Genomic DNA, 25,830 nt, shown 5'->3' on the forward strand with positions numbered 1-25,830 from the left:
CGGTGTCACCGCAACAGCGCCCGGTGTCACCGCAACAGCACCCGGTGCCACCGCCGCCGCCACCACCGCAGCCGGTGTCACCGCAACAGCGCCCGGTGCCACTGCCACAGCGCCCGGTGCCACCACAACAGCGCCCGGTGCCACCGCCACCGCAGCCGGTGTCACCGCGACAGCAGCCGGTGCCACCGCTGCCGCTGCCACTGTGACCAGTGCCACCACCACCACCGCCACCGCAACCGGTGTCGCCACAACAGCAGCCGGTGCCGCCGGTGCCACCGCCACCGGTGCCAGCACAACAGCGCCCGGTGCCGCCGCCGCCACTGCCGCAGCACCCGGTGTCACCACCGCAGCACCCGCTGCCACTGCCGCAGCACCCGGTGTCACCACCGCAGCACCCGCTGCCACTGCTGCAGCACTCGGTGACGCCGCTGCCGCCGCCGCCAGTGCCACCACCACAGCACCCGGTGTCACTGCTGCCGCCGCCACCGCAACCGGTGCCACTGCAACAGCGCCCGGTGCCACCGCCACAGCGCCCAACGTCACCGCCGCAGCACCCGGTGTCACCGCAGCACCCGGTGTCACCGCAGCACCCGGTGCCACCGCCGCAGCGCCCGCAGCCGGGGGTAGGTGCGCCACAAGGGCCCTGGGTGGGTGGGGGGCGATTTGCACGCTCGTGGGCGCGTGGGCGCTCGCAGGTGGGGCACCCAGGGATTTGCACACTCGTGGGTGCTCGCAGGAGCAGCGCTCAGGGGGATTTGCACGCTCGTGGGTGCGCGGGTGCTGGCAGGACGGTGCTCAGGGCGATTTGCACGCTCGTGGGTGCTCGTAGGAGCAGTGCTCAGGGTGCTTTGCACGCTCGTGGGTGCTCGCCGGGGTGCGCACGGGGGCTCGTGTGAGCTCGCAGTCTCAGCGCCGAGGGATTTGCACGCTCGTGGGTGGGTGGGTGCTGGCAGGAGGGTGCTCAGGGCGATTTGCACGCTCGTGGGTGCTGGCAGGGGTGCGCACGGGGGCTCGTGTGAGCTCGCAGGCTGGGCACCGGGGGATTTGCACGCTCGTGGGTGCGCAGGTGCTGGCAGGAGGGTGCTCAGGGCGATTTGCACGCTCGTGGGTGCGCGGGTGCTGGCAGGAGGGTGCTCAGGGCGATTTGCACGCTCGTGGGTGCTCGCCGGGGTGCAGACAGAGGCTCGTGCAAGCTCACAGGCTGGGTGCCGGGGGATTTGCACGCTTGTGGGTGCGCGGGTGCTCCCAGCAGGGTGCTCAGGGCGATTTGCACGCTCGTGGGTGCTCGCAGGAGCAGCGCACAGGGCGACTTGCACACTTGTGGGGTGCAGGTGCTCCCAGGAGGGTGCTCAGGGTGCTTTGCACACTCATGGGTGCTGGCAGGGGTGCGCACGGGGGCTCGTGCGAGCTCGCAGGCTGGGCACCGGGGGATTTGCACGCTTATGGGGTGTGGGTGCTCGCAGGAGGGTGCTCAGGGTGCTTTGCACACTCGTGGGTGCTGGCAGGGGTGCGCACGGGGGCTCGTGTGAGCTCGCAGGAGCAGCGCCAGGGGATTTGCACGCTCGTGGGTGCGCGGGTGCTGGCAGGACAGTGCTCAGGGCAATTTGCACGCTCGTGGGTGCTCGTAGGAGCAGTGCACAGGGTGATTTGCACGCTCGTGGGTGCTGGCAGGGGTGCGCACAGGGGCTCGTGTGAGCTCGCAGGCTGGGCACCGGGGGATTTGCACGCTCGTGGGTGCGCGGGTGCTGGCAGGAGGGTGCTCAGGGCGATTTGCACGCTCGTGGGTGCTCGCAGGAGCAGTGCTCAGGGGGATTTGCACGCTCGTGGGTGCTCGTAGGAGCAGTGCTCAGGGTGCTTTGCACGCTCGTGGGTGCTCGCCGGGGTGCGCACGGGGGCTCGTGTGAGCTCGCAGTCTCAGCGCCGAGGGATTTGCACGCTCATGGGTGCGCGGGTGCTGGCAGGAGGGTGCTCAGGGCGATTTGCACGCTCGTGGGTGCTGGCAGGGGTGCGCACGGGGGCTCGTGTGAGCTCGCAGGCTGGGTGCCGGGGGATTTGCACGCTCGTGGGTGCGCGGGTGCTGGCAGGAGGGTGCTCAGGGCGATTTGCACGCTCGTGGGTGCTCGCCGGGGTGCAGACAGAGGCTCGTGCAAGCTCACAGGCTGGGTGCCGGGGGATTTGCACGCTCGTGGGTGCGCGGGTGCTCCCAGCAGGGTGCTCAGGGCGATTTGCACGCTCGTGGGTGCTCGCAGGAGCAGCGCACAGGGCGACTTGCACACTTGTGGGGTGCAGGTGCTCCCAGGAGGGTGCTCAGGGTGCTTTGCACACTCATGGGTGCTGGCAGGGGTGCGCACGGGGGCTCGTGTGAGCTCGCAGGCTGGGCACCGGGGGATTTGCACGCTTATGGGGTGTGGGTGCTCGCAGGAGGGTGCTCAGGGTGCTTTGCACACTCGTGGGTGCTGGCAGGGGTGCGCACGGGGGCTCGTGTGAGCTCGCAGGAGCAGCGCCAGGGGATTTGCACGCTCGTGGGTGCGCGGGTGCTGGCAGGACAGTGCTCAGGGCAATTTGCACGCTCGTGGGTGCTCGTAGGAGCAGTGCACAGGGTGATTTGCACGCTCGTGGGTGCTGGCAGGGGTGCGCACAGGGGCTCGTGTGAGCTCGCAGGCTGGGCACCGGGGGATTTGCACGCTCGTGGGTGCGCGGGTGCTGGCAGGAGGGTGCTCAGGGCGATTTGCACGCTCGTGGGTGCTGGCAGGGGTGCGCACGGGGGCTCGTGTGAGCTCGCAGGCTGGGTGCCGGGGGATTTGCACGCTCGTGGGTGCGCGGGTGCTGGCAGGAGGGTGCTCAGGGCGATTTGCACGCTCGTGGGTGCTCGCCGGGGTGCAGACAGAGGCTCGTGCAAGCTCACAGGCTGGGTGCCGGGGGATTTGCACGCTTGTGGGTGCGCGGGTGCTCCCAGCAGGGTGCTCAGGGCGATTTGCACGCTCGTGGGTGCTCGCAGGAGCAGCGCACAGGGCGACTTGCACACTTGTGGGGTGCAGGTGCTCCCAGGAGGGTGCTCAGGGTGCTTTGCACACTCATGGGTGCTGGCAGGGGTGCGCACGGGGGCTCGTGCGAGCTCGCAGGCTGGGCACCGGGGGATTTGCACGCTTATGGGGTGTGGGTGCTCGCAGGAGGGTGCTCAGGGCGATTTGCACACTCGTGGCTGCTCGTAGGAGCAGCGCACAGGGTGATTTGCACGCTCATGGGTGTGCGGGTGCTGGCAGGAGGGTGCTCAGGGTGCTTTGCACGCTCGTGGGTGCTGGCAGGGGTGCGCACGGGGGCTCGTGTGAGCTCGCAGGCTGGGTGCCGGGGGATTTGCACACTCGTGGGTGCGCGGGTGCTGGCAGGAGGGTGCTCAGGGCGATTTGCACGCTCGTGGGTGCTCGCCGGGGTGCGCACGGGGGCTCATGCGAGCTCGCAGGCTCAGCGCCGAGGGATTTGCACGCTCGTGGGTGCGCGGGTGCTGGCAGGGGTGTGCACAAAGGGTCGTGGGTGCTCACAGGCTGGGCATGGGGGATTTGCACGCTCGTGGGTGCTCGCCGGGGTGCGCACGGGAGCTCGTGTGAGCTTGCAGGCTCAGCGCCAGGGGATTTGCACGCTCGTGGGTGCGTGGGTGCTGGCAGGAGGGCGCTCAGGGCGATTTGCACGCTCGTGGGTGCTGGCAGGAGGGTGCTCAGGGCGATTTGCACGCTCGTGGGTGCGTGGGGGCTCACAGGAGGGTGCTCAGGGCGATTTGCACACTCGTGGGTGTGCGGGTGCTCACAGGGGTGTGCGTGAAGGTCGTGTGAGCTCGCAGGCTGGGTGCCAAGCACGGGTGCTCGCAGGCGGGGTGCTCAGGCCGCTTTGCACGCCCATGGGTGCTTTGCACGCCCACGGGTGCTCAGGGTGCTTTGCACGCCCATGGGTGCTTTGCACACCCATGGGTGCTCCAGGAGGGGTGCCCAGGCCGATTTGCACGCCCATGGGTGCTTTGCACGCTCATGGGTGCTCAGGCTGCTTTGCACGCCCATGGGTGCTCCAGGAGGGGTGCTCAGGGTGCTTTGCACACCCACGGGTGCTCAGGCCGATTTGCACACCCATGGGTGCTCCCAGGAGGGTTGCTCAGGCCGCTTTGCACACCCACGGGTGCTTTGCACGCCCCTGGGTGCTCAGGGTGCTTTGCACACCCACGGGTGCTTTGCACGCCCACGGGTGCTCAGGGTGCTTTGCACGCCCCTGGGTGCTCAGGCCGCTTTGCACACCCACAGGTGCTTTGCACACCCATGGGTGCTCAGGCCACTTTGCACGCCCACGGGTGCTCCAGGAGGGGTGCTCAGGCCGCTTTGCACACCCACGGGTGCTCAGGGCGATTTGCACGCCCATGGGTGCTTTGCATGCCCACGGGTGCTCAGGCCGATTTGCACACCCACGGGTGCTCAGGGCATGCCCATGGGTGCTCCAGGAGGGGTGCTCAGGGTGCTTTGCACACCCACGGGTGCTTTGCACGCCCACGGGTGCTCAGGCCGCTTTGCACGCCCATGGGTGCTCCAGGAGGGGTGCTCAGGGTGCTTTGCACGCCCCTGGGTGCTCAGGCCGCTTTGCACACCCACGGGTGCTTTGCACGCCCCTGGGTGCTCAGGCTGCTTTGCACGGCCATGGGTGCTCAGGCCGCTTTGCACACCCACGGGTGCTTTGCACGCCCACGGGTGCTCAGGCCGCTTTGCACGCCCATGGGTGCTCCTAGGAGGGGTGCTCAGGCCGCTTTGCACACCCACGGGTGCTTTGCACGCCCCTGGGTGCTCCTAGGAGGGGTGCTCAGGCCGCTTTGCACACCCACGGGTGCTTTGCACACCCCTGGGTGCTCAGGGTGCTTTGCACACCCACGGGTGCTTTGCACGCCCACGGGTGCTCAGGGTGCTTTGCACACCCACGGGTGCTTTGCACGCCCACGGGTGCTCAGGGTGCTTTGCACGCCCCTGGGTGCTCAGGCCGCTTTGCACACCCACAGGTGCTTTGCACACCCATGGGTGCTCAGGCCACTTTGCACGCCCACGGGTGCTCCAGGAGGGGTGCTCAGGCCGCTTTGCACACCCACGGGTGCTCAGGCCGCTTTGCACACCCACGGGTGCTCAGGGCGATTTGCACGCCCATGGGTGCTTTGCATGCCCACGGGTGCTCAGGCCGATTTGCACACCCACGGGTGCTCAGGGCATGCCCATGGGTGCTCCAGGAGGGGTGCTCAGGCTGCTTTGCACACCCACGGGTGCTTTGCATGCCCACGGGTGCTCAGGCCGATTTGCACACCCACGGGTGCTCAGGGCACGCCCATGGGTGCTCCAGGAGGGGTGCTCAGGGTGCTTTGCACGCCCCTGGGTGCTCAGGCCGCTTTGCACACCCACGGGTGCTTTGCACACCCACGGGTGCTCAGGCTGCTTTGCACGGCCATGGGTGCTCAGGCCGCTTTGCACGCCCACGGGTGCTTTGCACGCCCACGGGTGCTCAGGCCGCTTTGCACGCCCATGGGTGCTCCTAGGAGGGGTGCTCAGGCCGCTTTGCACACCCACGGGTGCTTTGCACGCCCCTGGGTGCTCCTAGGAGGGGTGCTCAGGCTGCTTTGCACACCCACGGGTGCTTTGCACACCCCTGGGTGCTCAGGGTGCTTTGCACACCCACGGGTGCTTTGCACGCCCCTGGGTGCTCCTAGGAGGGGTGCTCAGGCTGCTTTGCACACCCACGGGTGCTTTGCACACCCCTGGGTGCTCAGGGTGCTTTGCACACCCACGGGTGCTTTGCACGCCCACGGGTGCTCAGGCCGCTTTGCACGCCCACGGGTGCTCAGGCCGCTTTGCACGCCCACGGGTGCAGCCGCGGGTGCCGGGGGGGGTCCCGGCCGGTGGGGTGCCCCCCATCCCCGCCGCCCTGGGTGCCCGCAGGCCAATGCCGCTGCTGAAGAAGCCCCCCAGGGAGGAGGAGGAGGAGGGCGACCCTTTCGCCGGCCACCCCGAGAGCCGCTACCGCCGGCGGGCCACCCTGGAGCGCCTGGTGGGCTTGGCACCCTTCGGGCGCGCCCGGCGGCCCCCGCCCAAGGAGGGGAGCGGGGAGCGAGGCCGGCGGCGCTCCGAGGATTTCGGCCTGCTGCGGCGGCTGCCGGGCCGGCGCAAGGCCAGCGTGGAGGCCCTGGGCGAGCGGCCGGCGCCCAAGCGCAGCTCGCTGCTGCGGCTGGCCCTGGGGCCGCGGGGCCGGCGGGGGTCCGGCGGCGAGCGCCCGGCGGGGGCCGAGGGCGAGGGGGCGGCCGGGGGGGAGCCCGGCGGCGCCCAGGGCGGCGGGGAGGCCAGGGAGCCGCTGTCGGGTGAGGGGCACAGCCGGGGAGCGGGGCGGGGGGACACGGGGACGGGGGGACGGGGACGGGGGCACATGGGGACGGGGACGTGGGGATGGGGACGTGGGGATGGGGACGTGGGGATGGGGACGTGGGGATGGGGTCGTGGGGACATGGGGACGTGGGGATGGGGACGTGGGGATGGGGACGTGGGGTCGTGGGGATGGGGACGTGGGGACGTGGGGACGTGGGGATGGGGACGTGGGGATGGGGACGTGGGGACGTGGGGACGTGGGGATGGGGACGTGGGGATGGGGACGTGGGGACGTGGGGATGGGGACGTGGGGATGGGGACGTGGGGACGTGGGGACGTGGGGATGGGGACGTGGGGATGGGGACGTGGGGACGTGGGGACGTGGGGATGGGGACGTGGGGATGGGGTCGTGGGGACGTGGGGATGGGGACGTGGGGACGTGGGGATGGGGTCGTGGGGACGTGGGGATGGGGACGTGGGGACGTGGGGATGGGGTCGTGGGGACGTGGGGATGGGGACGTGGGGTCGTGGGGACGTGGGGATGGGGACGTGGGGATGGGGTCGTGGGGACGTGGGGATGGGGACGTGGGGATGGGGTCGTGGGGACGTGGGGATGGGGACGTGGGGATGGGGTCGTGGGGACGTGGGGATGGGGTCGTGGGGATGGGGACGTGGGGATGGGGACGTGGGGACGTGGGGACGTGGGGATGGGGTCGTGGGGACAGGGGGACAGGACATGGGACATGGGGACGTGGGGACGTGGGGATGGGGATGTGGGGACAGGGGGATGGGGACGTGCGGATGGGGATGTGGGGACGTGGGGACATGGGGACAGGGCATGGGACATGGGGACATGGGGACGTGGGGACGTGGGGACATGGGGATGGGGGGATGGGGACGTGGGGACGTGGGGACATGGGGATGGGGACATGGGGACATGGGGACGTGGGGATGGGGACGTGGGGACGTGGGGATGGGGACGTGGGGACGTGGGGACAGAGGGATGGGGACGTGGGGATGGGGACGTGGGGACGTGGGGACAGAGGGATGGGGACGTGGGGATGGGGACGTGGGGACGTGGGGATGGGGACGTGGGGATGGGGAGATGGGGATGGGGAGATGGGGATGGGGACGTGGGGATGGGGACGTGGGGATGGGGATGTGGGGACGTGGGGATGGGGACGTGGGGACAGGGGGACAGGACATGGGACATGGGGACGTGGGGACGTGGGGATGGGGATGTGGGGACAGGGGGATGGGGACGTGCGGATGGGGATGTGGGGACGTGGGGACATGGGGACAGGGCATGGGACATGGGGACATGGGGACGTGGGGACGTGGGGACGGGGGGATGGGGGGATGGGGACGTGGGGACGTGGGGACATGGGGACGTGGGATGTGTGCGGATGGGGCCATGGGGATGGGGATGTGGGACGTGGGACATGCGGACATGGGGACGTGGGGACGGGGACATGGGGATGAGGATGGGGACATGGGGACATGGGGATGGGGACATGTGGGGATGGGGACATGGGGATGAGGATATGGGATATGGATATTGGCCACCCCAACCCCATGGGGCCACCCCAACCCCATGGCCACCACCCCAGCCCCCATGGCCACCACCCCAGCCCCCATGGCCACCCCCCCAACCCCATGGCCACCCCAACCCATGGCCACCACCCCAGCCCCCATGGGGCCACCCCAACCCCATGGCCACCACCCCAGCCCCCATGGGTGCCACCCCAACCCCATGGGTGCCACCCCAACCCCCATGGCCACCACCCCAACCCCATGGGCACCACCCCAACCCATGGCCACCACCCCAACCCCATGGCCACCACCCCAACCCCATGGCCACCACCCCAGCCCCCATGGGGCCACCCCAACCCCATGGCCACCACCCCAACCCCCATGGGCACCACCCCAACCCCCATGGCCACCACCCCAACCCCATGGCCACCACCCCAGCCCCCATGGGCACCACCCCAACCCCATGGGTGCCACCCCAACCCCCATGGCCACCACCCCAGTCCCCATGGGTGCCACCCCAACCCCATGGGTGCCACCCCAACCCCATGGCCACCACCCCAACCCCCATGGCCACCACCCCAACCCCCATGGGTGCCACCCCAACCCCATGGGTGCCACCCCAACCCCATGGCCACCACCCCAACCCCATGGGTGCCACCCCCAACCCCATGGCCACCACCCCAACCCCATGGCCACCACCCCAACCCCACGGGCGCCACCCCAACCCCCATGGCCACCACCCCAGCCCCCATGGGTGCCACCCCAACCCCATGGGTGCCACCCCAACCCCATGGCCACCACCCCAACCCCCATGGGTGCCACCCCAACCCCATGGCCACCACCCCAACCCCATGGGCGCCACCCCAACCCCCATGGCCACCACCCCAGCCCCCATGGGTGCCACCCCCCCCACCTTCCGGCAGTGCTGGAGATCCTGGAGCTGATCCAGCGGCGGGAGCTGGTGGCGGCCGACGAGCAGATCATCGCGCTGGAGGCCGAGTGCGCGGCGCCCGGCGCGGTGCCCGCCGGCGGGCGCCAGGCGCGGGACGTGGCCCTGCTCTACGAAGCGTTGCTGGCGCAGCTCTGGGCGGTGGTGGGCGAAGCGGTGCCCGCCGGGCGCCCCTACCCGCCGCTGCGGTCCGTCGTCCGGGTGCTGGAACAGGAAGAAGAAGCCGATCGGCAGCACCCGCCCGGCACGCCGGGGCGCCCGCGGTCCCTCCGGCGCCGTTGGCAAGAGGCGGTGGGCCGGGCGGCGGGCGAGCGGTTGGCGCAGGTGGCACCCGGCGCCGGTTTGGGGGCCCGCTTGGCGGCGTTGGCGGGGCGGGTGGTGGGCGACCTGGGGGCCGTGCGGTGCCACGTGGCGCCCGCGTACCCCCCCGAATACGGCGCCTTCGGGGTCTACGCCCGCGGGTACCACCGGGCGCTGGCGCAGCAGCTGGCGGCCCTGGCGCAGAGAGCCCTGGCCGTGCCCGACCTCTACCTGCTGCTCGACTGGCACAGCAACGCCTACCCCAGGTGAGACCCCCGGCACCCCGCGCCACCCATGGGACCCCCCAATCCGCGCCCCGGGTACCCTGTGCCACCCCATATCACCCATGGGACCCCCCAATCCATGCCCCGGGTACCCTGTGCCACCCCATACCACCCATGGGACCCCCCAATCCATGCCCTGGGTACCCCGTGCCACCCCATACCACCCATGGGACCCCCCAATCCATGCCCTGGGTGCCCCGTGCCACCCCATACCACCCATGGGACCCCCCCAATCTGCACCCCGGGTACCCCGTGCCACCCCATACCACCCATGGGACCCCCCAATCCATGCCCCAGGTACCCCGTGCCACCCCATACCACCCATGGGACCCCCCAATCCATGCCCTGGGTGCCCCGTGCCAGCCCCACGGCACCCATGGGACCCCCCAATCTGCACCCCGGGTACCCCGTGCCAGCCCACGGCACCCATGGGACCCCCCAATCTGCGCCCCGGTTACCCTGTGCCACCCCATATCACCCATGGGACCCCCCAATCTGCGCCCCGGGTACCCTGTGCCACCCCATATCACCCATGGGACCCCCCAATCCATGCCCTGGGTGCCCTGTGCCACCCCATACCACCCATGGGACCCCCCAATCTGCGCCCCGGGTACCCCGTGCCACCCCATACCACCCATGGGACCCCCCCAATCCGCACCCCGGGTACCCCGTGCCACCCCACGGCACCCATGGGACCCCCCAATCCGCACCCCGGGTACCCCGTGCCAGCCCACGGCACCCATGGGACCCCCCAATCTGCGCCCCGGGTACCCCGTGCCAGCCCATACCACCCATGGGACCCCCCAATCCATGCCCTGGGTACCCCGTGCCACCCCATAGCACCCATGGGACCCCCCAATCCATGCCCCGGGTACCCTGTGCCACCCCATATCACCCATGGGACCCCCCAATCCATGCCCCGGGTACCCCGTGCCACCCCATACCACCCATGGGACCCCCCAATCCGCACCCCGGGTACCCCGTGCCAGCCCACGGCGCCCATGGGACCCCCCAATCTGCGCCCCGGGTACCCCGTGCCACCCCATACCACCCATGGGACCCCCCAATCCGCGCCCGGGTACCCCGTGCCACCCCGTGCCACCCATGGGACCCCCCTAATCTGCACCCTGGATGCCCTGTGCCACCTTGTGCCACCCATGGGACCCCCCAAACCCGCCCCCCTGCCACGCTGGGTGCCCTGTGCCACCCTTGGGACCCCCAAACCCGCCCCCCTGCCACGCTGGGTGCCCTGTGCCACCCTTGGGACCCCCAAACCCGCCCCCCTGCCACGCTGGGTGCCCTGTGCCACCCTTGGGACCCCCAAACCCGCCCCCCCTGCCACGCTGGGTGCCCTGTGCCACCCATGGGACCCCCAAACCTGCCCCCCTGCCACGCTGGGTGCCCTGTGCCACCCGTGGGACCCCCAAACCCGGCCCCTGCCCCCCTGCCCCCCGGGCGCAGGTGGGCGCCGGGCACCCAGGTCCCCGTGCCCGCAGGGAGGTGCTGGGGCACCCTGAGGTGGGGGCCCTGCTGCAGGCGCAGGCGCTGGGGCCCCTCCTGCCCCCCGAGACCCAGCGCGGCCTCGAGAGCTCCTGCATCGCCGCCGTCAAGGTGGGCACGGGGGGCACTGGGAGCACTGGGGGCACTGGGATGGGCACTGGGGCACTGGGGGCACTGGGATGGGCACAGTTGGGGCACTGGGGGGGCACTGGGGGCACTGGGAGCACTGGGGGGGCACTGGGGGGGCACTGGGGGGGCGCTGGGATGGCACTGGGGGCACTGGGGGGGCACTGGGGGGGCACTGGGGGGGGCACTGGGGGCACTGGGGGGGCGCTGGGATGGCACTGGGGGCACTGGGGGGGCACTGGGGGCACTGGGGGAGGCGCTGGGAGGCCACTGGGGGGGCACTGAGGGGGCACTGGGGGACACTGGGAGCACTGGGGGCACTGGGGGGGGCGCTGGGATGGCACTGGGGGCACTGGGGGGGCACTGGGGGGGCACTGGGGGCACTGGGGGGGCGCTGGGATGGCACTGGGGGCACTGGGGGGGCACTGGGGGGGCACTGGGGGGGGCGCTGGGAGGCCACTGGGGGGGCGCTGGGGGGGCACTGGGGACACTGGGGGTGCACTGGGGGGACACTGGGGACACTGGGGAGGTGCTGGGAGGGCACTGGGGGGGCACTGGGGGGGTACTGGGGGGGGCACTGGGGACACTGGGGAGGCGCTGGGAGGGCTCTGGGGGTACTAGGATGGCACTGGGGGGGCACTGGGGGCACTGGGGGGGCACTGGGATGGGCACTGGGAGCACTGGGATGGGCACTGGGGGGTCACTGGGGGCACTGGGGAAGACCAAGGTGGCACTGGGGCCACTGGGATGGGACTGGGATAGGCACCAGGGGGGCACTGGGGGCACCGGGGGGGCACTGGGGGCACTGGGATGGGCACCGGGGGGGCACTGGGGGCACTGGGATGGGACTGGGATGGGCACCAGGGGGGCACTGGGGGCACTGGGATGGGCACCGGGGGGGCACTGGGATGGGCACCGGGGGGGCACTGGGGCCACTGGGATGGGACTGGGATGGGCACCAGGGGGGCACTGGGGGCACCGGGGGGGCACTGGGGGCACTGGGATGGGCACCGGGGGGGCACTGGGGGCACTGGGATGGGACTGGGATGGGCACCAGGGGGGCACTGGGGGCACCGGGGGGGCACTGGGGGCACTGGGATGGGCACCGGGGGGGCACTGGGGGCACTGGGGGCACCGGGGGGGCACTGGGGGCACTGGGGGCACTGGGATGGGACTGGGATGGGCACCAGGGGGGCACTGGGGGCACCGGGGGGGCACTGGGGGCACTGGGATGGGCACCGGGGGGGCACTGGGGGCACTGGGGGCACCGGGGGGGCACTGGGGGCACTGGGGGCACTGGGATGGGACTGGGATGGGCACCAGGGGGGCACTGGGGGCACCGGGGGGGCACTGGGGGCACTGGGATGGGCACCGGGACGGTCCCAGGGCTGGGGGCTGGCAGGGGACCCCACGCCCACCGTCCCCGTGCCCGTTCTCCCCGTGCCCACTGTCCCTGTGCCCGCTGTCCCCGCACCCATCGTCCCCGCACCCATCTTCCCCGTGCCCGCTGTCCCCGTGCCCGCTGTCCCCCCACCCGCTGTCCCTGCACCCATCGCCCCGCGCCCGCTGTCCCCACGCTCATCGTCCCCCGCGCCCATCATGCCTGCGCCCACTGTCCCCATGCCCGCTGTCCCCCCACCCGCTGTCCCCCGCACCCATCGCCCCGCGCCCGCTGTCCCCGTGCCCATGCCCACTGTCCCCGCGCCCGCTGTCCCCCACCCGCTGTCCCTGCACCCACTGTCCCCGCGCCCGCTGTCCCCATGCCTGTGCCCACTGTCCCTGCACCCGCTGTCCCTGCACCCGCTGTCCCCGTGCCCGCTGTCCCTGCACCCATCGCCCCGCGCCCATCGTCCCCGCACCCGCTGTCCCCGCACCCATCGCCCTGCACCCATCGCCCTGCACCCATCGCCCTGCACCCATCGTCCCCGCGCCCATCATGCCTGCGCCCACTGTCCCCATGCCCGCTGTCCCCGTGCCCGCTGTCCCCGCACCCATCGCCCCGTGCCCGCTGTCCCTGCACCCGCTGTCCCCCGCACCCATTGTCCCCGCGCCCATCATGCCTGCGCCCACTGTCCCCGTGCCCGCTGTCCCCGCACCCATCGCCCTGCGCCCATCGTCCCCGCACCCACTGTCCCCACGCCCATCGTCCCTGCGCCCATCATGCCTGCACCCGCTGTCCCTGCACCCGCTGTCCCTGTGCCCGCTGTCCCCGCACCCATCGCCCTGCGCCCATCATGCCTGCACCCACTGTCCCCGTGCCCGCTGTCCCCCACCCGCTGTCCCTGCACCCATCGCCCTGCGCCCCGCTGTCCCCATGCCGGTGCCCACTGTCCCCGTGCCCGCTGTCCCCGCACCCACTGTCCCCCGCGCCTGCTGTCCCTGCACCCATCATCCCTGCGCCTGTTGTCCCCGCATCTGCTGTCCCCGTCCCCATGCCGGTGCCCGCTGTCCCTGCACCCATCGCCCCGCGCCCCGCTGTCCCCCGTGCCGGTGCCCACTGTCCGTCCCTGCACCCATCGCCCCCCGCACCCATCTTCCCCGTGCCCGCTGTCCCCCCACCCGCTGTCCCTGCACCCATCGCCCCGCGCCCATCGTCCCCGCACCCGCTGTCCCTGCACCCATCGCCCTGCACCCATCGTCCCTGCACCCACTGTCCCCACGCCCATCGTCCCCGCGCCCATCATGCCTGCGCCCACTGTCCCCGTGCCCGCTCTCCCCGCACCCATCGCCCCATGCCCGCTGTCCCCACGCTCATCGTCCCCGCACCCCGCTGTCCCCGCACCCACCCTGTCCCCGCGCCTGCTGTCCCTGCACCCATCATCCCTGCGCCCGTTGTCCCCGCATCTGCTGTCCCCGTCCCCGTGCCCGTGCCCAATGTCCCCGCACCCGCTGTCCCTGCGCCCACTGTCCCTGTGCCCGCTGTCCCCGCACCCATCGCCCTGTGCCCATCATGCCTGCACCCATCGTCCCCGCGCCCGCTGTCCCCATGCCGGTGCCCAATGTCCCCGCACCCGCTGTCCCTGCACCCGCTGTCCCTGTGCCCGCTGTCCCCGCACCCATCGTCCCCGCGCCTGCTGTCCCTGCACCCATCATCCCTGCGCCCGTTGTCCCCCCGCATCTGCTGTCCCCGTCCCCGTGCCGGTGCCCGCTGTCCCCGCACCCATCTTCCCCGTGCCCGCTGTCCCCGTGCCGGTGCCCGCTGTCCCCGCACCCGCTGTCCCCGCACCCATCGCCCTGCACCCATCGTCCCCGCACCCGCTGTCCCCACGCCCATCATCCCTGCACCCATCGTCCCTGCACCCATCGCCCCGCGCCCATCGTCCCCGCACCCGCTGTCCCCGCGCCCATCGTCCCCGCGCCCATCATGCCTGCGCCCACTGTCCCCGCACCCGCTGTCCCCGCACCCATCGCCCTGCACCCATCGTCCCCGCACCCGCTGTCCCCGCACCCATCGCCCCGTGCCCGCTGTCCCCGTGCCGGCGCGGTGCCCGCGGCGGTGCCAGGCGAAGGTGGAGGCGGCGGTGGCCCAGGAGCTGCAGCTCAGCGAGGACGCGTGGGCCGAGGAGCCCCGCGGGCCAGGAGCCGCAGGAGGCGCTGGCCACCCGCGTCACCGGGGTACGGCACAGCACCCGCCGGGCAGCGGGGACCCCCCCCAGGGACACCAGGGTGCCCAGGGAGCCCACAGGGGTGCCCAGGTAGCCCATAAGGGCACCAGGTAGCCCATAGGGACACCAGGGTGCCCAGGGAGCCCACAGGGGTGCCCAGGGAGCCCTCAGGGGTGCCCAGGGAGCCCATAAGGACACCAGGTAGCCCATAAGGACACCAGGTAGCCCATAGGGACACCAGGGTGCCCAGGGAGCCCACAAGGGTGCCCAGGGAGCCCTCAGGGGTGCCCAGGGAGCCCATAAGGACACCAGGTAGCCCATAAGGACACCAGGTAGCCCATAGGGACATCAGGGTGCCCAGGGAGCCCACAGGGGTGCCCAGGTAGACCATAGGGGCACCAGATAGCCCATAGGGACACCAGGGTGCCCAGGGAGCCCACAGGGGTGCCCAGGGAGCCCACAGGGACACCAGGGTGCCCAGGTAGCCCATAGGGGCATCAGGGTGCCCAGGGAGCCCACAGGGGTGCCCAGGTAGCCCATAGGGACACCAGGTAGCCCATAGGGACACCAGTGTGCCCAGGGAGCCCACAGGGGTGCCCAGGTAGCCCATAGGGGCACCAGGTAGCCCATAAGGGTGCCCAGATAGCCCATAGGGACACCAGGGTGCCCAGGGAGCCCACAGGGGTGCCCAGGGAGCCCATAGGGGCATCAGGGTGCCCAGGGAGCCCACAGGGTGCCCAGGTAGCCCATAGGGACACCAGGATGCCCAGGGAGCTCATAGGGGCATCAGAGCACCCAGGTAGTCCATAGGGACATCAGGGTGCCCAGGTAGCCCATAGGGGCATCAGGGTGCCCAGGGAGCCCACAGGGGTGCCCAGGTAGCCCATAAGGGTGCCCAGATAGCCCATAGGGACACCAGGGTGCCCAGGGAGCCCATAGGGGCATCATGGTGCCCAGGTAGCCCATAGGGACACCAGGTAGCCCATAAGGGTGCCCAGGTAGCCCCTAGAGATGCCAGGGTGCCCAGGTAGCCCATAGGGACCCCAGGTAGCCCATAAGGGTGTCCAGGTAGCCCCTAGAGATGCCAGGGTGCCCAGGTAGCCCATAGGGACATCAGGGTGCCCAGGGAGCCCCTAGACATGCCAGGGTGCCCAGGTAGCCCATAGGGACCCCAGGAAGCCCACAGGGGTGCGCAGGTAGCCCCAGGGGAGGCGGGGGTGGCCAGGCCCCGCCAGGGCAGGCCGCGGGGCCAGCGGGCCGGTGGCCACGTCCCCACGCGGCGGGGTGGCCCGTGCCCACAGCTGCTGCGGGCGCACGCGGAGCGAGCCCCCCAGATCACCCCCGAGTTCGGCGTGGAGATGGCCCACGGGCTGCTGGGCGTGCTGGCCAACTTCCTGCACAGGTGGGCACGGGCGGGGGACGGGGACAGGGGGACGGGGACAGGGGGACGGGGGGGACACGGGGGGACATGGGGGGACGGGGGGGAATGGGGGGACATTGGGGACAGGGGGACAGGGGGACATGGGGAGGGACAGGGGGGACAGGGGGACAGGGACAGGGGGACAGGGGACAGGGGGACAGGGGGACAGGGACAGGGGACAGGGGGACAGGGACAGGGGGACGGGGACAGGGGGACGGGGACAGGGACAGGGGGACGGGGACAGGGGGACAGGGGGACAGGGGGACAGGGGGACAGGGACAGGGGGACGGGGACAGGGGGACAGGGGGGACAGGGGGACAGGGACAGGGGGACAGGGGGACAGGGGCATGGGGACAGGGACAGGGGGACCGGGGACAGGGACAGGGGGACGGGGGGACAGGGGGGACAGGGGGACAGGGACAGGGGGACAGGGGGACAGGGACAGGGGGACGGGGACAGGGGACAGGGGACAGGGACAGGGGACAGGGGGACGGGGACAGGGACAGGGGGACAGGGACAGGGGGACGGGGACAGGGACAGGGGGACAGGGACAGGGGGACAGGGACAGGGGGACGGGGACAGGGACAGGGGGACGGGGACAGGGACAGGGGGACAGGGACAGGGGGACAGGGGACAGGGGCATGGGGACAGGGACAGGGGACAGGGGACAGGGACAGTGGGACAGGGACAGGGGGACAGGGGGACAGGGGCATGGGGACAGGGACAGGGGGACGGGGACAGGGGACAGGGGGACAGGGACAGGGGGACGGGGACAGGGGACAGGGGGACAGGGACAGGGGACAGGGGACAGGGGACAGGGGGACAGGGACAGGGGGACGGGGGGGGACAGGGGACAGGGGGACAGGGGGGACAGGGACAGGGGGACGGGGGGGACAGGGGGACAGGGGACAGGGACAGGGGGACGGGGGGGACAGGGGGACAGGGGGACAGGGGGACGGGGACAGGGGGACAGGGGGACAGGGGGACAGGGGGACAGGGACAGGGGGACAGGGGGACAGGGGACAGGGGGACAGGGACAGGGGGACAGGGGGACAGGGGGCATGGGGGGACAGGGGGACAGGGGACAGGGGGACAGGGACAGGGGGACAGGGGGACAGGGGGACAGGGGGCATGGGGGGACAGGGGGACAGGGGACAGGGGGACAGGGACAGGGGGACAGGGACAGGGGGACAGGGGGACAGGGGGACAGGGGGACAGGGACAGGGGTACAGGGACAGGGGGACAGGGGGACAGGGGACAGGGGGCATGGGGGGACAGGGGACAGGGGACAGGGGGACAGGGACAGGGGGACAGGGGGACAGGGGGACAGGGACAGGGAGACAGGGGGACAGGGGGACAGGGGGACGGGCATGGGGGGACAGGGGGACAGGGGGACAGGGGGACAGGGACAGGGGGACAGGGGGACAGGGACAGGGGGACAGGGGGACAGGGGGACAGGGACAGGGGACAGGGGGGACAGGGGGACAGGGGGACAGGGACAGGGGGACAGGGGGACAGGGGGACAGGGGGGACAGGGGGACAGGGACAGGGGGACAGGGGGACAGGGGGCATGGGGGGACAGGGGGCATGGGGGGACAGGAGGCATGGGGACATGGGGGGATGCGGGGGGACAGGGGGGGACATGGGAGGACAGGGGGACATGGTGGCGCATGGGGGGACATGGGAAAATGGGGACATGGGGGACAGGGGGTGATGTGGGGGGACACGGGGGAATGGGGGGACATTGGGGACAGGGGGGCATGGGGAGACGTGGGGGACGTGGGGGACGGGAGGGGACATGGGGACACATGGGGGGATGAGGGGACCCGGGGGGACATGGGGGGACGTGGGGGACATAGGGACAGGGGGGGACACGGGGGGACATGGGGGGACGGGGGGGACGTGGAGGGACATGGGGGGGACAGGGAGACACGGGGACATGGGGGGGGACATCAGGGGGACACGGGGACATGGGGGGGGACATGGGGGACGTGGGGGGACATGGGGGACATGGGGGGGGACACGGGGGGACATGGGGGACGTGGGGGGACGTGGGGGGACATGGGGGGACAGGGAGACACGGGGACGGGGGGGGGACATCAGGGGGACACGGGGACATGGGGGGGACATGGGGGGGACACGGGGGGGACACGGGGACAGGGGACCCGGGCACGGTGGGGGACAGGAGCCACGGGCCCAGGACAGAGCCGGACTGGCCACGGGGCACGGGGGGGAGCGTGGTACCTGGGTGCTGGGGTCCCCTGGGTGCTGGGGTCTCCTGGGTGCTGGGGTCCCCTGGGTGCTGGGGTCCTCAGGGTGCTGGGTCCCCTGGGTGCCGGCTCCCCTGGGTTCTGGGGTCCTCCTGGGTGCTGGGGTCCCCTGGGTGCTGGGGTCCCCTGGGTGCCAGCTCCCCTGGGTGCTGGGGTCCTCCTGGGTGCTGGGGTCCTCAGGGTGCTGGGTCCCCTGGGTGCTGGGGTCTCCTGCGTGCTGGGGTCTCCTGCGTGCTGGGGTCTCCTGGGTGCCAGCTCCCCTGGGTTCTGGGGTCCCCTGGGTGCCGGCTCCCCTGGGTGCTGGGTCCTCAGGGTGCTGGGTCCCCTGGGTTCTGGGGTCCCCTGGGTGCTGGCTCCCCTGGGTTCTGGGATACCCTGGGTGCTGGGTCCCCTGGGTGCTGGGGTCCTCAGGGTGCTGGGGTCCCCTGGGTGCCGGCTCCCCTGGGTGCTGGGGTCCTCCTGGGTGCTGGGGTCCTCAGGGTGCTGGGTCCCCTGGGTGCTGGGGTCTCCTGGGTGCCAGCTCCCCTGGGTGCTGGGGTCCCCTGGGTGCTGGGGTCCCCTGGGTGCTGGGCTCCCCTGGGTGCTGGGGTCCCCTGGGTGCTGGGGTCCCCTGGGTGCCGGCTCCCCTGGGTGCTGGGTCCTCAGGGTGCTGGGGTCTCCTGGGTGCCGGCTCCCCTGGGTGCTGGGATACCCTGGGTGCCGGCTCCCCTGGGTGCCGGGTGCCCAGGGTGCCAGCGCAGGTGACCCGTGCGGGTGCCCTCAGCTTCCAGCGGAAGGTGGAGCGGTTCCTGGAGACCCCCGGCGAAGCCGCCCCCCCCGACGGTGCCACCAGCCGCGCCATCACCCTGGTCAACTGCTGCCCCCCCTTCAGGTGAGGGGTGCTCCCCGGGGTGCTCGGGGTGCCCCGGCAGCACCCACTGACCTCCCCGCGGCCAGGACCTTCGCCGAGCGCTTGGCGCAGTTTGGGCACCCGGAGAGCGAGGAGCCGCGGCGCCAGGCCCACGCCGCGCTGGACAAGGTGACGCGGCTCTGCAACCACGTCCTCACCCAGCGCCTCTTCGAGGACCTCAAGGTGCCCACCCGGCGCGGGGCGGCCAGGGGGGGAGGCCGGAAAGGGGCACCAGGGTGCTGGGCAGGGCGCCCGTCGGTTGGGTGCTGAGCTGGGCAATGCCCATGGGTGCCATGGTCATGGTGGCCATGGGTTGGGTGCTGAGCTGGGCAATGCCCATGGGTGCCATGGTCATGGTGGCCATGGGTTGGGTGTTGAGCTGGGCAATGCCCATGGGTGCCATGGTCATGGTGCCCATGGGTTGAGTGCTGAGCCAGTTGACACCCATGGGTGCAATGGTCATGGTGCCCATGGGTTGGGTGCTGAGCTGGGCAATGCCCATGGGTGCCACGGTCATGGTGGCCATGGGTTGGGTGCTGAGCTGGGCAATGCCCATGGGTGCCATGGTCATGGTGGCCATGGGTTGGGTGTTGAGCTGGGCAATGCCCATGGGTGCCATGGTCATGGTGCCCATGGGTTGAGTGCTGAGCCAGTTGACACCCATGGGTGCAATGGTCATGGTGCCCATGGGTTGGGTGCTGAGCTGGGCAATGCCCATGGGTGCCACGGTCATGGTGGCCATGGGTTGGGTGCTGAGCTGGGCAATGCCCATGGGTGCCATGGTCATGGTGGCCATGGGTTGGGTGCTGAGCTGGGCAATGCCCATGGGTGCAATGGTCATGGTGCCCATGGGTTGAGTGCTGAGCCAGTTGACACCCATGGGTGCAGTGGTCATGGTGCCCATGGGTTGGGTGCTAAGTCAGGGTGATGGCCATGGGTGCAATGGTCATGGTGCCCATGGGTTGAGTGCTGAGCCAGTTGACACCCATGGGTGCAGTGGTCATGGTGCCCATGGGTTGGGTGCTGATCTGGGCAATACCCATGGGTGCAATGCTCATGGTGCCCATGCATTGGGTATTGATCTGGGTGACACCATGGGTGCAAGGGTCATGATGCCCATGGGTTGGGTGCTGAGCCAATTGACACCCATGGGTGCGACGCTCATGGCGCCCATCCATTGGGTACTGACCCGGGTGCCACCCATGGGTGCAAGGGTCATGGCGCCCATCCATTGGGTACTGACCCCGGTGCCACCCATGGGTGCAATGCTCATGGCGCCCATCCATTGGGTACTGACCCGGGTGATGCCCATGGGTGCAAGGGTCATGGCACCCATTGGGTTGGGTGTTGATCCGGGTGACGCCCATGGGTGCAATGCTCATGGCGCCCATCCATTGGGTACTGATCCATGTGCCACCCATGGGTGCAATGCTCATGGCGCCCATCCATTGGGTACTGACCCGGGTGCCACCCATGGGTGCAATGCTCATGGCGCCCATCCATTGGGTACTGGCCCCGGTGCCACCCATGGGTGCAAGGGTCATGGCGCACATCCATTGGGTACTGACCTGGGTGACGCCCATGGGTGCAAGGGTCATGGCACCCATTGGGTTGGGTGTTGATCCGGGTGACGCCCATGGGTGCAGTGGTCATGGCGTCCATCCATTGGGTACTGACCCGGGTGCCACCCATGGGTGCAAGGGTCATGGTGGCCATCCATTGGGTACTGATCCATGTGCCACCCATGGGTGCAAGGGTCATGGCACCCATTGGGTTGGGTGTTGATCCGGGTGACGCCCATGGGTGCAATGCTCATGGCGCCCATCCATTGGGTACTGATCCATGTGCCACCCATGGGTGCAATGCTCATGGCGCCCATCCATTGGGTACTGATCCATGTGCCACCCATGGGTGCAATGCTCATGGCGCCCATCCATTGGGTACTGATCCATGTGCCACCCATGGGTGCAATGCTCATGGCGCCCATCCATTGGGTACTGATCCATGTGCCACCCATGGGTGCAATGCTCATGGCACCCATTGGGTTGGGTGTTGATCCGGGTGACGCCCATGGGTGCAATGCTCATGGCGCCCATCCATTGGGTACTGATCCATGTGCCACCCATGGGTGCAATGCTCATGGCGCCCATCCATTGGGTACTGATCCATGTGCCACCCATGGGTGCAATGCTCATGGCGCCCATCCATTGGGTACTGATCCATGTGCCACCCATGGGTGCAATGCTCATGGCGCCCATCCATTGGGTACTGATCCATGTGCCACCCATGGGTGCAATGCTCATGGCGCCCATCCATTGGGTACTGATCCATGTGCCATCCATGGGTGCAATGCTCATGGCACCCATTGGGTTGGGTGTTGATCCGGGTGACGCCCATGGGTGCAATGCTCATGGCGCCCATCCATTGGGTACTGATCCATGTGCCACCCATGGGTGCAATGCTCATGGCGCCCATCCATTGGGTACTGACCCGGGTGCCACCCATGGGTGCAATGCTCATGGCGCCCATCCATTGGGTACTGATCCATGTGCCACCCATGGGTGCAATGCTCATGGCGCCCATCCATTGGGTACTGATCCATGTGCCACCCATGGGTGCAATGCTCATGGCGCCCATCCATTGGGTACTGATCCATGTGCCACCCATGGGTGCAAGGGTCATGGCGCCCATCCATTGGGTACTGATCCATGTGCCATCCATGGGTGCAATGCTCATGGCACCCATTGGGTTGGGTGTTGATCCGGGTGACGCCCATGGGTGCAATGCTCATGGCGCCCATCCATTGGGTACTGATCCATGTGCCACCCATGGGTGCAATGCTCATGGTGCCCATCCATTGGGTACTGATCCATGTGCCATCCATGGGTGCAATGCTCATGGCACCCATTGGGTTGGGTGTTGATCCGGGTGACGCCCATGGGTGCAATGCTCATGGCGCCCATCCATTGGGTACTGATCCATGTGCCACCCATGGGTGCAATGCTCATGGCGCCCATCCATTGGGTACTGATCCATGTGCCACCCATGGGTGCAATGCTCATGGCGCCCATCCATTGGGTACTGATCCATGTGCCACCCATTGGTGCAATGCTCATGGCACCCATTGGGTTGGGTGTTGATCCGGGTGACGCCCATGGGTGCAATGCTCATGGCGCCCATCCATTGGGTACTGATCCATGTGCCACCCATGGGTGCAACGCTCCGGGCGACCCCCCAGCCCCCGGGCGCCACCCGGGGTGCCACCCATGGGTGCCGGCCCAGCTGCCGCTCCCCCGCAGCCCTACTTCAACAAACTGATGAAGCGCAAGTGGCTGACGAGCTCCGACGCCTTCGACACCATCGTGCTGCTCATCACCGGCTTCACCCAAAAACTCCGCCCGCTCCGCCCCGAACCCTACCAGGTGGGTGCTGGGTCCTGGGGGGCGCCGGCCCCGTGGTGCCGGCGCCTTCTCGCTCACCCTTGTGCCGTAGGTGCTGGTGAGCGAGGTGCACCGACGGGTGCTCATCGAGTACGTGCGCCCGCTGCTGCAGGTGCGCTTGGTTTGCACCTCGGCCAAAATGCGCGCCCGGGTGGCCGCCCGCCTGGGCGACGAAGCCCGCCAGCTCCGCGAGCTCTTCAGCCGCTTGGTGAGGACCCTGCCCCCGGCGCCCTCGGGTGCCGCCGGGGCGGGTGCTGAGGTCCCCTGACGCCGGCAGGATTCGGCCTCGCCCTGGCTGGATTCGGTGGTGCCGCGGTTGCGGGAGCTGCTGGTGCTGGAGGACACGGCGGCGCTGCAGATGGAGGTGGGCGTCCTGGTGAGGGACTTCCCCGACGTCCGGTGAGTACCGGCACCCGTCGGTGACCCCCGCGGGTGACGCCGGGTGACGCCGCGCACCCCCCCACATAAGGGACAAAAACCGGGGCGGCCAACGTCGCCGCCGCGGCGAAGCCGAGCGAGGTGCCACCGCCCCGTAGGGACGCCGGCCAGGAGCCGGCGGCCTGGCGGCGACCGAAACGGGGTGACAGGACGCGGCGTCCGGTCCTTCCCGGCAGCCCCCGCCCCGTTGCCGGCCGCCCGCCGGGAAGCGCCGGCGGCCCCGGGCCAAGTCCCCTCCCTGGCCCCGGCTCCCCCGGGGGCCGGTGGCACGCGTGGGCCCGGCAGGCGGCCGTCGCCGCGGGGCCTCGGGGCGCAACCGGGGCCTGGCCGCGAGCGGGGGGCGGCGAAACCCGGGCCCGGGGGCTTGGCGCAGGGCTGGGTGCGGCGCTGCGCCCCAAAATTGGGTGGCACGCTGTGCCCCGAAGCTGGGCGCAATGCTGCACCCCGAAATTGGGTGTCATGCTGCACCCCGAAACTGGGTGCGCTGCTGCGCCCCGAAGCTGGGTGCAATGCTGTGCCCCAAAATTGGGCGTGCTGCTGCACCCCAAATCTGAGTGCATCGCTGTGCCCCAAAACTGGGTGTCACGCTGCGCCCCAAAACTGGGTGCATGCCTCTCCCCAGGCATGGGTGCACGCCTCTCCCCAAATCTGGGTGTCACGCTGCACCCCAAAGCTGGGTGCAATGCTGTGCCCCAAATGTGGGTGCATGCCTCTCCCCAGACATGGGTGTCACGCTGTGCCCCAAAAGTGGGTGCATGCGTCTCCCCAAATCTGGGTGTCACGCTGTGCCCCAAATGTGGGTGCACGCCTCTCCCCAGACATGGGTGCATCTCTGCACCCCAAATCTGGGTGCACCGCTGAGGCCCAGACATAGGCGCACGCCTCTCCCCAAATGTGGGTGCAGGCCTTGCATGGGTGCAACCCCGCACCCCAAACCCCAGCCCTCACCCCTCTCCGGGGGGGACATGGGTGCCACCATGGGCGTCCCGCTCCCCAAATCTGGGTGCAGGCCTTGCCAGGGTGCAACCCCACGCCCCAAACCCAGGCCCTCGCACCTCTTGGGGGGGACATGGGTGCCACCGTGGGCATCCCGCTCCCCAAATCTGGGTGCAGGCCTTGCACAGGTGCAACCCCACGCCCCAAACGCAGGCCCTCGCGCCTCGGGGGGGGCCGTGGGTGCCGCCATGGGTGTCCCAGACCCCAAATCTGGGTGCAGGCCTTGCATGGGTGCAACTCCGCACCCCAATCCCAGGCCCTCGCGCCTCGGGGGGGGGGGGGTGTGGGTGCCGCCATGGGTGTCCCAGACCCCAAATCTGGGTGCAGGCCTTGCCAGGGTGCATCCCTGCACCCCAAGCCCAGGCCCTCGCACCTCTCGGGGGGGACATGGGTGCCACCGTGGGCGTCCCGCTCCCCAAATCTGGGTGCAGGCCTTGCATGGGTGCAACCCCGCACCCCAAGGCCAGGCCCTCACGCCTCGGGGGGGCTGCGGGTGCCACCATGGGTGTCCCAGACCCCAAATCTGGGTGCAGGCCTTGCACGGGTGCAACCCCACGCCCCAAGGCCAGGCCCTTGCGCCTCGGGTGGGCCGCGGGTGCCACCATGGATGTCCCAGACCCCAAATCTGGGCGCAGGCCTTGCCAGGGTGCATCCCTGCACCCCAAGCCCAGGCCCTCGCACCTCTCGGGGGGGACATGGGTGCCACCATGGGTGTCCTGCTCCCCAAATCTGGGTGCACACCGTGCCGGCTGCACCGATGTGCGCCAAGGCCAGGCCCTCGTGCCTCGGGTGGGCCGCGGGTGCCACCATGGGTGTCCCAGACCCCAAATCTGGGCGCAGGCCTTGCCAGGGTGCATCCCTGCACCCCAAGCCCAGGCCCTCGCACCTCTCGGGGGGGACATGGGTGCCACCATGGGTGTCCCGCTCCCCAAATCTGGGTGCACACCGTGCCGGCTGCACCGATGTGCGCCAAACCCAGGCCCTCGTGCCTCGGGTGGGCCGCGGGTGCCACCATGGGTGTCCCAGACCCCAAATCTGGGTGCAGGCCTTGCCAGGGTGCAACCCTGCACCCCAAACCCAGGCCCTCGTGCCTCGGGGGGGGTGTGGGTGCCGCCATGGGTGTCCCAGACCCCAAATCTGGGTGCACACCGTGCCGGGGTGCAACCCCGCGCCCCAAACCCAGGCCCTCGCGCCTTGGGTGGGCTGCGGGTGCCACCATGGGTGTCCCAGACCCCAAATCTGGGTGCAGGCCTTGCCAGGGTGCAACCCTGCACCCCAAACCCAGGCCCTCGTGCCTCGGGGGGGGTGTGGGTGCCGCCATGGGTGTCCCAGACCCCAAATCTGGGTGCAGGCCTTGCCGGCTGCACCGACACGCGCCAAGCCCGGGCCCTCGCGCCTCGGGGCGGGGCCGCGGGTGCCGCCGCGGGCGTCGCGCTCCCCTGACGTGCCCGTGGCGCAGGCGGAAGCACGTGGCGGCGGTGCTGGACGTGCGGGGCCTGCGGAGCCAAGCGGCGCGGCAGGAGATCCTGGGCGTCGTGCGGGACCTGGAGCAGGGCGAGGCCGAGCCGGCCTTGCCGCGTCACCGGGCTTTTTTCGCCGAGCTGCCGGCGGCCCGCGAGGTGCGCTGCTTGCCCTTCCACTTGCCGCGCCTGGCGCGCCTCTCCCGCCTGCGCCTCCGCCGCCCGCACCCCGGCCAGGCCCGGCTCTGA

General features: G+C 70.5%; 1 protein-coding gene across 1 annotated transcript; it reads left to right on the top strand.

Annotated features, from left to right (window-relative positions):
- Nucleotides 1–5,955: 5,955 nt before the first annotated feature.
- Nucleotides 5,956–25,830, top strand: EXOC3L2 (exocyst complex component 3 like 2). The gene is made up of 10 exons (XM_075727302.1): nt 5,956–6,367; nt 8,828–9,419; nt 10,934–11,048; nt 15,970–16,070; nt 19,122–19,229; nt 19,295–19,430; nt 22,547–22,669; nt 22,740–22,895; nt 22,965–23,086; nt 25,581–25,830. Exons 1-10 carry the CDS (start codon nt 5,956–5,958, stop codon nt 25,828–25,830), a joined length of 2,115 nt encoding a protein of 704 aa, XP_075583417.1.

The sequence above is a fragment of the Pelecanus crispus genome (assembly GCF_030463565.1).
Source record: "Pelecanus crispus isolate bPelCri1 chromosome 30 unlocalized genomic scaffold, bPelCri1.pri SUPER_30_unloc_3, whole genome shotgun sequence".
In the NCBI taxonomy this organism is placed as follows: domain Eukaryota; kingdom Metazoa; phylum Chordata; class Aves; order Pelecaniformes; family Pelecanidae; genus Pelecanus; species Pelecanus crispus.

Excerpts from the sequence above, each read along its gene's own strand:
- EXOC3L2 (XM_075727302.1), top strand. The coding sequence starts at position 5,956 with ATGCCGCTGCTGAAGAAGCCCCCCAGGGAGGAGGAGGAGGAGGGCGAC. Across the intron at positions 16,071-19,121 it reads CTGGCCAACTTCCTGCACAG|CTTCCAGCGGAAGGTGGAGC; the intron begins GTGGGCACGGGC and ends GGGTGCCCTCAG. Across the intron at positions 19,230-19,294 it reads AACTGCTGCCCCCCCTTCAG|GACCTTCGCCGAGCGCTTGG; the intron begins GTGAGGGGTGCT and ends CCCCGCGGCCAG.